We start from the raw sequence: 14919 nt of genomic DNA, 5'->3' as shown, positions 1-14919 counted from the left end.
GTACTTGGGAACCAGTTCTTCACTGCTGCAGGCTGGGACTGCCTGGCAGGCTCCATGGCCACTTACAGGTGATGAGGAGGGAGCCAGTCATGTTCTGCTGGTGTTCAAAGGGGCCAGGAGCAAGTACACTGGCCCCCCTCCCTCTCCCACCTGCACACTCCCCCTTCATTTTGGGCCAGGATCTTACAGGTCAGCTTTAGGGGAAGAGGGAAGTTGAACAAGTGTCTCAACTCAAAGGGATTTTTATTGATAAAAGAAATACTACCAAAATACAAGAAGGCCAAAGCCCTGGGTCTCAGTCAGAGTTAGGCAAGATCCAGCCCAGAGAGGGTCGCACACAGAGTTTGGAGGTTGGTGCACTGCAGTCCCTGCCAGTCTTTTCCTCCCCTCCTGCTTCCTCCCAGGACTGAGTTTCCACTCCAGGCAAGGAGGAAACCTTACCACGCAGCTGAAACCCTGCTGCCCATATCCCACTCCAGCACCTGCAGAGGTCTGCCTTCAGCTGCTGAACTTACTGGTGAGAGCACCATGCTCACGACTCCAACCAGGCTTCAAAGCTGGCAGCTCCAACCAGGCTTCAAAGCTGGCAGCTTATACAACAACTACACAGAGAGGCACAAGGGCCAGAACTCTTATTAAAGACAGAGGGTTTGTCTGCTCAGTGAAATCTCCAGAATTTAGCTCTCCAGCCTGTGAACTTTGCACACTACAGCATTCCCTTGGGGACTGGTGTCTGCCTGGATCAAAGCAGGCTTTGGCTGTAAAGGCTTGTGCCTAGCAAAAAACAGCACTCACCTCTGATTTCTTCACACAGAAGAAATCTCTCTGCACAAAGAATTCATATTAATCACCACAGTCCACAGCCAAAAGCAGCAAGAGCACCTTTCAAAGGCCCTGAACAGACAGAGGCTATTAAATAAGCAAAGAAATATCCGAGTGCCTGTGTCTCTCCTACGCAAGCTTTAGTGAAAACAGCCATGCGCTGAGCTACCCGTTTCAGTTGGATTTCATTTTGTGAACCAACTACTCAAACTTCCACATGCAGACAGAATATATAATCATTGCAGTGTCACGTCCACCGTCAGCTTAAGAGACTGTGATAGGATGTTTGCAATGAATGTAGCAGGCATTGCAAAACAAACAAGGAAATGAGATTTTTTTTAAAAAAAAAAATAAATCCAGTACACCCATTTGTGCATCAGCAACACAAACAGCACAGCCCTGAAAAAGGGCAAGGATTCCAGAGCTAGACTGACCTATTTTCATTGTGTTTTCTCTTTATAATGAGAAAACAGAGCTTGGCAACATTACTGGATACGGAAGAGAACCTTTTCAGTCCAAGAGGAAGATCTTTTTTCATAAGAATGGGCTGCAAAACTCAAACCTCTCATGTCATATTTATCATCAGCTCCTGATCTGCCTGGATTGTGCAAGTCTTTAGAGCTGGCTGTTTTAAGTGCTTCCAGCTACAGGGCTGGTTTGACTTCTTCCCCCGAGGAAACAACCGCTGCTGTCATGTTTTAACTACACAATTCTTCCTGCTAGTCAGCAGGATACCTACAGCTGGAAAAGTCCCGGGGGCCCTCCCAGGAACAGGCTAATAGTGTGCATGTCAAGGCTTTTGCTAGAAAAGGAAAGGATGCATTCATAGAGCACACACAAAAAGAGAGCATGAACATCTCTGCAGCCTGCTCCAAAAAACATACCTGTCTCCTAAACCAAAGACATCTAAGGGTACGAACACATGAACCAGTTACTGCAGGAGAAGGCAGGCTACAAAACTGGGAGTCCTTCAACTATCCTCTAGGAGCTGCTGAGGAGTACTGCAATGTGAAGTACCCCCTCACTTATCTGGGGGAAAATTACATGCTTATGGGCAATCACAAGTCAACATACAGCTTGCACACCTGCATGTTTGTGCCTCCTATATGCTAAGGCAGAGATTCTCATGCCATTTAGACAGGGCCCATCCTGGTCACCCTTTGCCTTTTGGCCAAGATGGCTGAATACTTCCTTGCTGCACATGCCGATCACCTCCACCACAGGCACAGAGCTGCCTCTCCAGCTGGCTAGTCTTAAAACCCAGTTAGCATCATGGATTCTGACAGCAAATTTCTCTTTGTAGGACATTTTTGAAGCTGACAGGTATTGCTGTGCCTCAGTGATACCAAGCAATCCAAGGCTTGTCCTCACGGGTGAGCAGTCAAGCTGTTATGATGGTTTCCACAGCCAGGGTATTCCCTGCTTTCTACCCAGCTGCTGGGAAACTGAAGCCAAAGGAAAAGACAAACTGAGAAATATCACTCTCTCCAAGCCAGCCAGATCACAGATCAACTCCCCAAGAGCACACCCACCACTAACCAGATGAGAGCGGATCCTCAGGGAAGAGGCTGTGTTAAAGCTCACTGAGGGGACTACCACAGGAAACAGAAGCACAGCAGAACAGTTTGCTGATTTCCATAACCAAAGAAAATGGACACAACCAGAAAAATAAATAAAACTGAGGATATCAGTGGTCTTGAGCTCTTCAGAGGCAGGTAACTACTAATTCCATGCCATTAAAGAGACTCTGGACATAAGCAGATCTGGTCTCTGTTACCCCTGGCGTAATGCACTAGCTGGTCCTCTGAGAACTGATGTGTTTTACTCTAAAGAGTCTTTAGGCTCACCACAAAGTAACCAGGCAAAAGATATCCAGAAGATAAGAGCAGCAGGCCCCTCTAGAGTTAAACTAATTCCCATTTCATCCAAGAGGCTTCTACAGATATCTGCACTAGCACCAGAAACTGCTGGGTACCTTCCCCTGGGCATGGGCCTGCAGAGGTGAAGACACCTCTACAATCACCAGTAGCCACACATTCGCCTTCTCCAGACTTCACTGGTCAACTGCAATCCCACAGTGGTGACAATACAGCTCCCTGTGAAACTCAGAGTTCAACAGTTCAGGACAAGAGGCAGGCAGCAGTTGGGAGCTACATGTTGCCAAGATCTTGGCTGGGAAACAGTATAGCTGAGCACCATTACCTGGGAAAGTCTGCTGAATGCTCCGTCGAGACAAGTTAGGACAGGCAGCACATACTGATAAAGCCACCAGCTTTTAAATGGAGCCCAAACAACTCCAGGAGGAAGCTTCCTGGCTTGCAGAGAGAAAGGCTTCCCTTTGGTCATGGAGACCCGCTAATGCTGAAGGCTGGCCCACAACACACAGAGCGTGGTGGCTCTCAGATGAGCAGAGGCTCTACAACAAGCAATGCCTCTGCTCAGGGAGAGCCACCTTCCCGCCCCTCCCTCCTCTCACCCCAAATTGTATGAACATAACAATGTTCCTAGCAGGAGTTTCACATGAGCAGGAGCGCTGATACTATCAGGATCAGTGGTTGTTTCAGCAGAGAAGCAAGAATAACTTGTTTAGCGCTTCTAAGGAGCCATGCTGCAGGCTGGGGACTAGGAGAAAATTTCTGCTTTTGACAAGGGTCCAGAAAGTTTCTCCCATTTTAGGATTTAGCATCAATTTAGGAGAGTGGAAAAAAAAAGTGTTTTGTTTTAAAGAGCATCTTCTTCCCAATCATGTGCTGGACACAGCAATAGAAAAAGTTTTGAATTTCTACACAGTGCAGCTTTTGCACATGCTTGTTTCTTGAATGTAGCTGTTAGCACCAAAAGAAATTGAGAAAAAGGAAAAACTACCAGCCCAGGCAGGGGGAAACTGCATTCCTATTAGTGCACTAAAAATGCACTCGTTCCACTTAGAGCTCTAAGAATGCAGCCCAGATTTTTTTTTTTTCCACTAGAATTTGAAAAGAATAAATCAAAGTAATTATAGCACTGCCCTTTCAGAATTGCTTTGCAAAGCTGAAATCAGAGCTTCAAAAGGTTTTTACTAGCAGCCAGCAAATCCAGAGAAGCAGAGATGCTTACTTCGGGCAGCTGCACTAGCCCCAAGACGTGCTTCATGAGCCACTTCCACATGGAAAAATAGCCTGGGTTGAATTAAAGCAGCTTATAAAGTCTATATTTGTATCTCACTTCCCCCAGCCCTTATTACCTACACATCTGCATGAAATCAGGATCATGCCTTTCAAAAGGTTCCCTGGCTTCTGGTGCAGCCCCCTACACGCCACACGTACATATAACATATATTGTCCAAGCACTCCAGAGCAGAGACAGACAGTTCATCACTCCTGTACTATGAGGAAATTAAAGTATGATTTATTAAATAAAAGGCCAACAGTGGAAGCAAGAGCTGGCTCCAAGTGCTTTGACTTTTCACATAATGGTTTAGTGCACTGGGGACTGCTGCCACCCTAGCAAGGCAGCACGGTGTCGTCAACTACTTTTCGTTAGTGAGGTAATGATTGCTGACTACTGATCCTGGTTTCGTGCAGAGGCAGGTAGGATTCATGAACAAAGGCTTCTTCTCCGCCATCTGAACAGAGATCCGTCTCTCAGTGAACCATGGACAGGGTGGATTAAAAAATTCATATTTTAAAAAAAAAATTTCTTTGAAGTTGACAGTTGTGTTAACTTTCAGAAACTCTACCTAGGAACTGTTCAAATTAAATTTAAAAAGCAATTAGGTAGTTCATGTTTGCTGCATAAGCTTTAAAGAACAGACAGCAGCACTGGTGACAGTCACTGGCTTAGTGCATGGCACTAAATTTCAGTAAAACGTGTTCTTAAATGAACCAGAAACTGTGTTTTCCTCCTCCAATCAACTGACAGAGTTCTGAGAGGAGAGCTACTAGTTACAGAAGACTGAAAACACACTCTGTCCAGAAACAGTTATATTTGGTAACTATAATACTTCCATTAAGCAATTATTATTCAAGGCACAACTTGACAAGACGGTCTCTTAAGAGTCCAACACAGAGCAGTTTAACCAACAAGAATGCTACACTGCTGGTCTCAGGTGATTCAGCTGCATTTCCATCCCAACACAGCTTGGTTCAAGACAGGTTAAAAATAAAACGTGTCTTTTCTTTTTAGAATAACTTTCTTTTTTTGCCATTTTGACATAACAAAATGCAAAACTAGGAGTCTGAAAAAATACATTTTAAACTATATGCATATTCTTTACAGATTTAAGCTCTTTGTAAAATGTAGCACAAAGTTTGATACAAAGCTTACACTGAGTTGTAAATGCAAATGTTGCATTGTTACTGACCAAGCGACAAGTTCTCCTTAGAGGTAAGCCAACAAGTGAATATGCAAAACAAGATTAAAATCAACATCAAAAATAAGACTTGCTGATTTAAGCCAAGGCTGAAGTCTGGCAATGTAAATACATCCACCCTGGCCATAGAGGCCCTCAGTTCTTCCCATTAGCCCACAGACGGTTTCCTTCTTAGGTCAAAAAACAAGGAACACTGCAGGGCAGCACAAGGGACACTGGCCACCTCTCCATGTTGTACCTGTATTAGGAAAAGAGGACTTCAATCTCCAAGGCTGCCATTCCAACACCTTCACTAGCACTAAATTCACAGGAAACCTAAGGACTTAAGAGACAGAACATGGAAATTTTATCAGGATTTCTAAGGCATCCTGCTGCATTCAGCTCTGCTCAGGAAAAACTGGACCTAAATAGAAAGTGTTTTCAGAGTTTGTCGAGAGATATTTTTCAAGCACTTAAAAGGAGCTAATTTATGACCTCCCCAAAATAAAGGCAGCCATAGGCTTCAACAGAAGAAGAGAAAGGGCCTAAACAAAAATTCTGGATCGGGATATCCTCCAGTTTGGAGGAATGCACATCTGGATGGGAGCATTGAGCTTTTCTCATTTCTAAAAACACACTGTTCATTGATCATTAGTGGGATGTTTATACTTTGCATAAAACACATAAGCCATTTTATGATTTGTCATACAAATTTCTCCCTGCTGAAACCTCTGCAGATCCCTTCAATAAAACATAAGTTTACCCCCAAATCCAGAGCACCACTGCAGAAGCCGTCAGCACTACGTGCACAGAGCCGCTGCTCAGCCAAAAGCCTCTACTAGAGGAAGCCAAGAGCTTCTGCAGCCTGAAGCTTCCTTTACCCATAGAATAAAAAGAAGTCTTTGTCCCATGGCCATCGGAAGCCTGCCGTAAGGTATCAGCAGCTCACGTGTACCCAATTCACACCAGGGAGAGCACGTTTCAGCCACCTTAGCTCTTACTACAGAGAGGAAATCTTTTGTAGTCTTATGGGATACACTGTTGATTGGAATGGTTTAAATGTGCCGATTAAGATAAAAAGGTTTTGAAATCTGTAGGGATGCACTACCAGGATATGAGAAAGACTCCACAGATGATGTTTTGACCATTCTTTCTACAGCTAGTCAAAGGCTAATATGTGTACTGGGCAGGAAACAGACAGGGTTTCAAACAGCAAATCCTCCCGCCAGCCTGTGTTGAGGTGGTCATTTATCCCAAATGGGGCCTCAATGACACACACTCGCTATGAAAATGTCAGACTGAACTTTTTTTGGTGGCCCAGATGCTCCCATCACAGGGAACACAGAAATCCAGCAAATTAGGTGATCTGGAAAAAAAAACAGGTAGTATCTGAAAGGAAGGGTGGTTGTTTTCTTTAATTTCATAGAACATCTTGCTGACAAAGCATACAGCTGTGAGTTCCTCTCCTTTGTTGCACATAGAACGGTTTCCCCACACCCAAAAAAACAAACCAAAAAGGGAACAAGAGAGGATATTGGCTATGTGGGGGAGAAGTGAAACTAATATTCAACATTATCAGAATTTATAAAAGAAAACACAGAAAGAAGAGATTTCCCTCTCCACCATCTGTGGCAGCACTGCCCTTGGGGGTGACTAATGAGAGATATTTGACAGGCTTATCACCTGAGAGCTCCTGTGCCCCTCCACATGCCCACAGGCCCAGGACTTACACTGCCATGCCACCAACAAACTCTTCTGTAGCCTGGCAGTAGATTGTGATGGCAACACGGGCATCCGCATCAAACGTGAACTCCAGGCTGTACAGGACTTTCTGCTTCCCATTCTCCTCAGTAGGACTGTCAACATCATCTTTATACCTGAAAGACAATACCAGAGGATTAGAACACGTATTTATGAGATACTATCAAGATCACTCTGGAAATCAAGACAAGAGTATTCCAATCTAGGTGTTCTGCGCAGTCAGGGCACCATGGACTTCCACCTGGGGCTTCCCAGATTTCCACTCTTTCCTCTGAGGAAGGTTCTTCCAAGATTTGACTGAAGTTGTTAAAGTGAATTATGTAACAATGGTGTTGAGTGATCTCACCCAGCCGTACAGTGCCAGGACACAGAATGAGACAGGAAAGTGAACTCTTGAATGTCAAACCTTTAGGAGAAGAAACATTCTCCTTCCTTTTAAATCTTCACATTAGGCTCAGTATTTGGGCTGAAGAAATCCTGCATGGGCCCAAGAAGTCTAAAGCCTAATTCTTTTAACTCTGTAAATGAAATGGCGCATGACAGGCAAAAAACAAGGTTTCTGTAACACAAAGAATTCCTGAAGCTCAAGAAAAGGTACCTCCAGTATCACACAGAAGATGATATTCAGATCAGAAAGCATCCAAATATAGGAACTTCAAATACCTTTAAATGTACAAATCACCAACTAAACCTTTGATGCTGCTAACGACTGAAGCTTGCACACATTTATTGTATGAACAAAAATTAACACATTCAACTGCGTAACAGATGCATGATAACTCATACAAGAATGCATTTAAAAGTTATATCAGTTAACAAAAAAAGTGAGTCATAACTTGGCTATGGGCTACCATACAGCTGGATCCCACTGGGTGACCGCCACTGCCCAGTACTACTGCTTCTCCCTACTGCTGGAAAAGGCAGGTAACAAATCTGGTGAAGAAGGTGGTATGAAGCAAGCTCCAGGGCAGCCAGCTATGGCCATGGGCAAGCTGTGAGTTACGGCGTGCCAGGAGTGGCCAGGGAGACCAGCAGATCCTGGAACAAGCAGCCAACGCAACACACCATGAGAAAATCTTCCCTGCCTTGAAAGGCAGTGACAGACAGAATGGAGGTGATTCACTGGCAGGGCAGAAGCAGATTCTCATACATAAATTCAAATCCCACTGTAATTCTACCACTGTAGGTACCACCGTTAGTTCACACACCGTGTAGGAATGGTGAATGCAGCAGGTTGCCTTTGAGAGGTGTATAACACTACTTGATTTGCTGCCCAGCTCCAGCCTCACTTGTCTATCGGTATTACCTTAATTGCCATGATGCCTGGGTCAAAGCCAAGCAGCTAAACTATTCAGGAAAAGCTTGGCACCGTCTCCAACTTCACAGTATCAGTCGGCCTCTCCCTTCATTAAACAGCCTCGATGAATATGCTGCACTGTTGAAAATACTCAGAAATGGGCTAGGCATACCTCCATAATTCAATCTAAAAATTGTCAAGGGAATCCTTATTTACTGAGTTCACTGAGATGTAATAACTGCTGCCTAATTAAGAGAGTTCCGGCATGAATTTTACTTAACACCACACTGAACAAGAATGAAATGTTCAGCTTCATCAATTTAATACAGAAGGTGCAAAATAAAATTTAAGAGCAGTATAATCAAATACCTAACACACATACTCATACTAATGTAACCCTAGTGAATCACTATAGTGTACACTTGCATTCCTGTCTGAAGGACTCGGAGAGCTCCAAACAAAACTTTTGCCAGAGCTTCACCTAGGTCAGAACAGCAAATCAAGCTAGAATACACCCAACATGCTAGTATAAAAAAAGACAAATCCCAAGAACTGAGAGTCTGAACATCTCCAGCAGCCTGGATACAATATACAGTACAGAGCAAGATGGTATTTTCACACATGCTAGTTGCATTCAAAGAATAAAATCATGGCACTTAAAGGCCGAAAACAAGAAACACTCTAGCCAGCAACACAGGTTTGCCTAGAAAACATGGGGGTAGCATCAATGTTTTCTGCTGGACTGACTCAAGAACACAGATGGCAACAACGCGCTCACAAGTGTTGTGTGTGTCCAAGAAAGCAGCAGCCCAAACTTCTGCAAATTACCTCTTGTTGCACTTCCCTCCATTGATCCAAGGCTGGCAGCAAAGGATCCAGGCTATGACACATTTGCCACTTCTTCCAGAAGAAGTAGGGTTGGGGAGAACCAACACACCTTCCAGGCAAGCACCGATGAAGGCTACGTCATAGATCTATACTCACTGCCTATATAGTAGGTATTAAAATAGAGATGTCTGGCACACGCATGAGTTAGAGATCAACAACAGATCTAGATACCTGTAACGGCCCCAAGTAACAAGGTGGGAGACCTGGGGGTGGGGGCAGATCACACAAAAGCACCATGTTATTAGTAAAACCACTGCCCGCTTTGTCTTCTCAGTGAAGTCATACAAAGCACACAGGTTCCCAGATCACCCTCCTGCTCCCAACTTCACGTCTGCACCTGCCAGCACTCAGAATTTGCTTCCATCCTCTCAAGAAGAAAAGGGGTTAAACCTAGACTAGACTAGATCTGTTGCCCTGGGAAACCACTGAGGTGCCACTACCAACTGCAGTGCCTGGAGAGAAGGCTTCTGGAGGATGCATCTGTTGGGAAGTAGAAGTGTCAGAGCCCTGTCTGCCTGGAACAGCATTACTCGAGCAGGGGGCAAGGTGTATGTGCCTAAACAGTGACAGTCACAGCAGGGCTGTGTACACATCTTCCTGTTGCAACATGCCTGGTGCTGGAGCTTAAGAAAATCATCTGCCACACAGCAAGGGCTTCAGGTGAGAAAAGACTGCATAAGCAGCTATGCCAGCTGGTAGCTGGACCAAGGAACAAGCAAGGACTATTTTGGTGCATACTTGGAGAGGCAGAGACATCTCATGTTCCATCTTAAGGTGCAGAAATGGTGGGATGTAACTTCAGGGGAGTAACAAGACAAAGTCACACATTTTGCATTCCTTCTTTCTTAGCAACAGATGTGGCAGACAAGAAGGTGGATCAGGAGTGGTTCAGGTGGTTCAAGAGCTCTTCTGTCTCCACTGCACTTGAAGTTTACAGTGTACATTTAGTCAAGCCCTACAGACAGTGTTGATGTGAGGTGGCCACAGATGCATGCACAAATTTAGAAACCAGTGACTTCGCCAGGTGTGCCTTCCGGTCATGCACACAAGTCAATCACATAGCCTTCACAATCACGTGTATAGAGCAGAAGAGACTGACCACCTTTGAGAACAAAGAGCTGATCCAACGTTATGATGAAAAAGGCAAAGCTGGATGACCAAGGGAGCTGAGGCCACCTGGTCTGACATCACTTCTGGGTAAAATAATGGAAATGCTGGAACTTTTTGTTTGTCTGTTAAAGAATTAAAAGATAAAAATATAATTAACAGCAGCCATGACAGTTTTATGAAAATAGGTTGGGTAAAACCTGATTTCATCCTTTGAGGAGGTTAAAAAGTTTGACCAACAACTTTGTAGACATGCAGGATAAATGCTAAGGATTGCTTGACTTAGTATTGTGAGATACGCATTACAACACTGATAGGCATTAAATGAAGTAAGAACTAGCTGACATCCCTATCAGCACTGACTTTCATGGGGGGACATCACCATCATCAAATGGAGGCTTTCCTATTTGGGGCATCTGCAGAGATCTATACAGTTTAATGCTATCTATGGCTGCAGAGCAGGCAGTCCCAGCACCCTCATCCTCACCAGCTCCACCACAGGATGAACAGCTCCAAGGGTCAAGGTGTGCTGGAGAGGGAAAAAATGGGACTTCCCTTCTCTCACTGAGGGACTCACCTGTCTCCCCTCAGTCCCCATCATCTGCCTCGCTCTCAGGCCCTTACCCAAAATGCTCTCACTACTCTCCATGATATTGCTGCTGCTTCAGACACATTCCCAATCACCACAGCTGCTGATTCGTCCAGCACTTTTGTTCCATGATGCTATCCAAAGCCCAAAGCTCACACTGAAGCAGAGAGGCTGTCCCAGGATACAACTCTTCCTTGAAACATGTTGCCTCACGAGTTGATCCTTCTCCTATAACTGGAAGTGCTTTCCAGGGAAGAGTAAACAGCCAGTACCAGCCTATCAGGTACTTCAGCTCTGAAATAGAGCTTCTAATCCAGGGCCAAAGGAGGGACAGACACAAGGCAGTCTTTTTCTGTTAGTGGTTAATGGCAAAACTCATGTTATCCTCCTCTGAGGTTCAGAGTCTCATCCTGCTAGTAACGAAGCACTCACATGACGTGTTGAAGACTCAGAACTTCAACACCAATATCCACAGGTTTATTGCTTCTCTCCAAAGCTGCTGTAAACATTCAGGATTTGGCAAAGCTTAAAATTTTGTCTGGTCAGAGCTGGGCAGGAAGGCCAGCATGGACATTTCCTCATGTTTCTACAAAAAGCCCTACACTCCAAATTATGGATCAACACCCTCTTTACAGGTGAACAATTAATTTTCAATTAAACACAAGGAAAAACAAAATGCTTGTGAGGACTTTACCATCAGAACCTACTTTATACCTAGACACTCTTCTCAGTATCATTTTATCTGGTGAAGAAAGTGGTAAATTAAACTTGACTAGCTCTGGAAAGGATGTGCAAGCCTCAGCCACCGGTTGCGAATAAGCCAAACTGGAGAAGGCACAAAGTGTCTTTACATGTACAGAGGGAGAAAGGAAAAGCCTCTAGTCCAGAACAGTAGAAAAGCATGAGACAGAATGTGCCATTGGGGACTGGCCATTAAAATCTCATTTTGGGTCTACATCAGTACAAAATTAAATAGAGCAGTGTTGGCGGTGGTGTTGTCAGCACTAACACCACAGAAGCAGCAGCACAAGAGTCTGTGAGAGCTCACGAGGCAGAGAAAGAACCAATAGTACCAGGAATTAGACAGATGCAAACCTAGACACTGTCAAGGTGCATGGACATTTCAAATAGTCCAGAGCTGCAACTCTGCTTGGGGCACCGGACGTGCAACCACAGCAAGCAGAGCGACAGAACTGTACATACTAAACCCCACCAACTCCATTCACAGCAAGGCCTCTCCCAGTGAAAAAGCCACTTCCCATTTGGCTTCTGAGCGATGTTACACTGTTTCCGTGGATGCCTGCAAGAACAAAATACCCTTTTCCACAGCAAGTGTGGGAGGAAAGCAAGACTTTTTCCTAGAGAAGTACTTCACCCTTTGGCTGAAAAAGCCAGACAGCATTCAGAGCAGTTTACCAATGCTAACTTTTTCAGAAGTTCTTCCCTCTTTTCCTGTTCAATCAGTTTTGAAACCACAGGTATTTCTCATTTAAAAAAAAACAAAACAAAAAAAACAACCTTCAGTTTTCACGTAAAAACAAACTGAGGGTTTTGTGTGGTTATGACTCAAATTACTCACGTTACGCCGTGCTCTCAGAACCACCTTGGCTGAGAGTTGAAGCTGGCCCCCTGCCAGTACGCCAGCCCTGCGCCTGAAACGTGGAATTCAGAGAGACTCAAGGATCTTTGAGAAATGCTCTGCCTGGACATCTGCCCAGTCAGCCAGACCAAAACAAAGCACTGTGTGCTGGGGCCCTGTACTTCAGCCATCTGTTTGAACAAGGGCAGCCACAGGCCGAAGTGTTAGCCATTGCATTTAATCCAGCTAGTGCTGGTTTAGATCTCAGTGTAGAGCAGTGAAAAGTAACAGATTCCATCCAGACCTTCTTCCCCTATGCATGGGACACAAGCCATCTAAACGAATGCATAACACTAGGACCAAATGTTATCTTGGCAGTGGGAGAAACCTGAGGAAGTTTCACTCAAGGCCAATCAGTCTTCCTGGCCTGTGACTTGCACCAGAATCAGCTACTTTCTGGCTTCTCCTTGCACAAGAATGCAGAAAGGAATCTGTCTGTAGGGTTTATTAATCTGACTAATATCTTCCATCCATGCTAATGATTTCATGGTTTTGTTTACCACTCTAGCCTGTCCTGTAGAGACAGATACATCACTGGTCCTGTTTGGAAACACAGATTGCTCAAGCCTAGGGATAAGGAGCATATAAACCACCTGAAAGCTCTGATCACAAGGGAACACAGAAGCCTCTGGACATATCTAGCAACAAGGATCTAGAATTCAGCTATTTCTCCAACACCTTATCAAATACAGTTTGGCTCTGGATGACAGATCGCCGGGTTGAGTAAAATGAAAGGTTCAGGCAACAGCAGTACCTCACAAGTCGGAGAGAGTCTTTGCGGATATTCACCAAACTTCTCAGTGTCTTCACTGGCTCATGTGGAGCTGGAGTTACATAGGGAAACTGGAACAAAAAGGCAAATAATTATCCTATTATTATACTATAAAAGGTATGCCAGGTAACGTGCTGCTACAATTTACCCAAACCAAGAAATATCTTTCTTTAAGGGTACTCAGTACAACAGCCACAAGGAACAGTAATAGAGAATTGTATTTACAGAAAAATCAAGCATGTTTCAGGCTGAAAATTCTTCTCTGACCCAGCAATAGTTCATATTGGGTGTACGCACTTTAAGAAGGGGCATTTTCACATGCTCTTTTTCTGCATCCTGAATTCTCAGTCTAGAAAGCCTTGCTCTCACAAGCTTTTACTTCCACTAAAGAAACAACCTCCAGCTTGAGCAGAAGAAATGTAGCTCTTTCGTGTGTGTTACAGCATGCAAACAGTGACTTGACTGCTAATCAGCATGCCAAAGCCCTGGATTACTGGAGGAAACTCTTTTCATTCTGAAACAATGGGGCAAATGTTCTGGAAAAGAAGAGACAGGGATAGGGGGCCTCATTCTATTCTACAGTCAAGAGACCTTCTCGCACAGATCGTCCTTTAAATAATGGATAATGCTTCAGACTCAAATTCTCCTTACTGGTCACAAAATCTCCAGCGAGAAATGCAAAGGAAACTGCTTACTGTGAGGACTGCAACCTGAACAGCTGCAGACCTGCCTGCTGGATCTCCCATCTGCCTGGCAAAGTCTGAAGCCGAAACATCCACTCAGACAACTGCTAAATTTGATAGGTGCTCAGACTGGAGACACAGCCACGCTCCAAGTCAGAGCAATGGCACGACACAAAGGTACAGAGCTACAGGACAGGCTTTCAGGCAGAAGGTTACTCGGAAATGTATCCAGCAACAGTGCCAACAGGCAACCTCATTAGAGTTGGGGTCCTTCAAACACACATCTACTGGGTGCCCTGCACTCGAGTAGAGTGAGATGGAGCAGAAGTACCAGAGTCCACCAATATACATATTTCCTTAGAAATGAGGAGTCTGCTAAAGAGGCAACCAAAGGCAGCTGAACTTCAGGGCAGCTCCAGGACACAACCCTTCAGCGTTGTCCCCTCAGGCCACAGAAATGTATTGGTGGGCCTACAGCCAGACCCTGAGGGAAACATGCTTTTCCTGACCAACACGAGAACACCACAGAAGACCCCGTGCCACAGCCATGGGCAGCAGAGAATTCATGGAGCAGCGGCAACTACTTTCCTTGCACCCTGACTGCTCTGCACTGTGGTTGGTAGCACTGCTCTACACAGAGAGTCAAGACCTCAGTTACTCCAGAGGAAGAACTTGGCCCACATCCAGAAAGCAGTTTTGCTGCTCTGTGTTCAAGTGGTTTTTTCCTTGAAGATTAATCAGAGCTGCCAAAGGGCATTAACTTTACATAGGCAAACTATATACCACGACAGCCTCCCTTCTCTTAAACCTATTTGGCAAATGTCCCACTGTGTTAATAGCATTCTCACCCACTCCCCTCTGAAGAAATGATGAAATTCAGTGCTGGGATGTCTGCAAGGAAACCCAGGCTGAGACATGCAGGCAATTTAACTCTGCAAGGTTAGTCCCTACAGCCATAGGCACATGGGATATTTAGTTAACAGCTGCGCCTTCTGCTTTTGTTGGAGCGCTGTGCAGCTGCTAGTCACAGA

The 14919-nt window shown here is 44.8% G+C and overlaps 1 protein-coding gene across 4 annotated transcripts in view; it reads right to left on the bottom strand.

Moving 5' to 3' along the window:
- MGRN1 (mahogunin ring finger 1) overlaps positions 1-14919 on the bottom strand; it is a 56274-nt gene that overhangs the window by 31887 nt on the left and 9468 nt on the right. For all 4 annotated transcript variants that reach the window (XM_074885504.1, XM_074885502.1, XM_074885505.1 and 1 more), the window contains exons 3-4: positions 13188-13276; positions 6883-7029 (exon numbers count right to left, since the gene is read on the bottom strand). In XM_074885504.1, the coding sequence (XP_074741605.1) occupies positions 6883-7029; positions 13188-13276 (236 nt within the window). The remainder of the gene's footprint in view (positions 1-6882; positions 7030-13187; positions 13277-14919) is intronic.

Source organism: Strix uralensis, chromosome 16 (genome assembly GCF_047716275.1).
Source record: "Strix uralensis isolate ZFMK-TIS-50842 chromosome 16, bStrUra1, whole genome shotgun sequence".
In the NCBI taxonomy this organism is placed as follows: Eukaryota; Metazoa; Chordata; class Aves; order Strigiformes; family Strigidae; genus Strix; species Strix uralensis.
The sequence above is the reverse complement of the archived record's forward strand: the minus strand, read 5'-3'. Positions and strand labels throughout refer to the sequence as shown.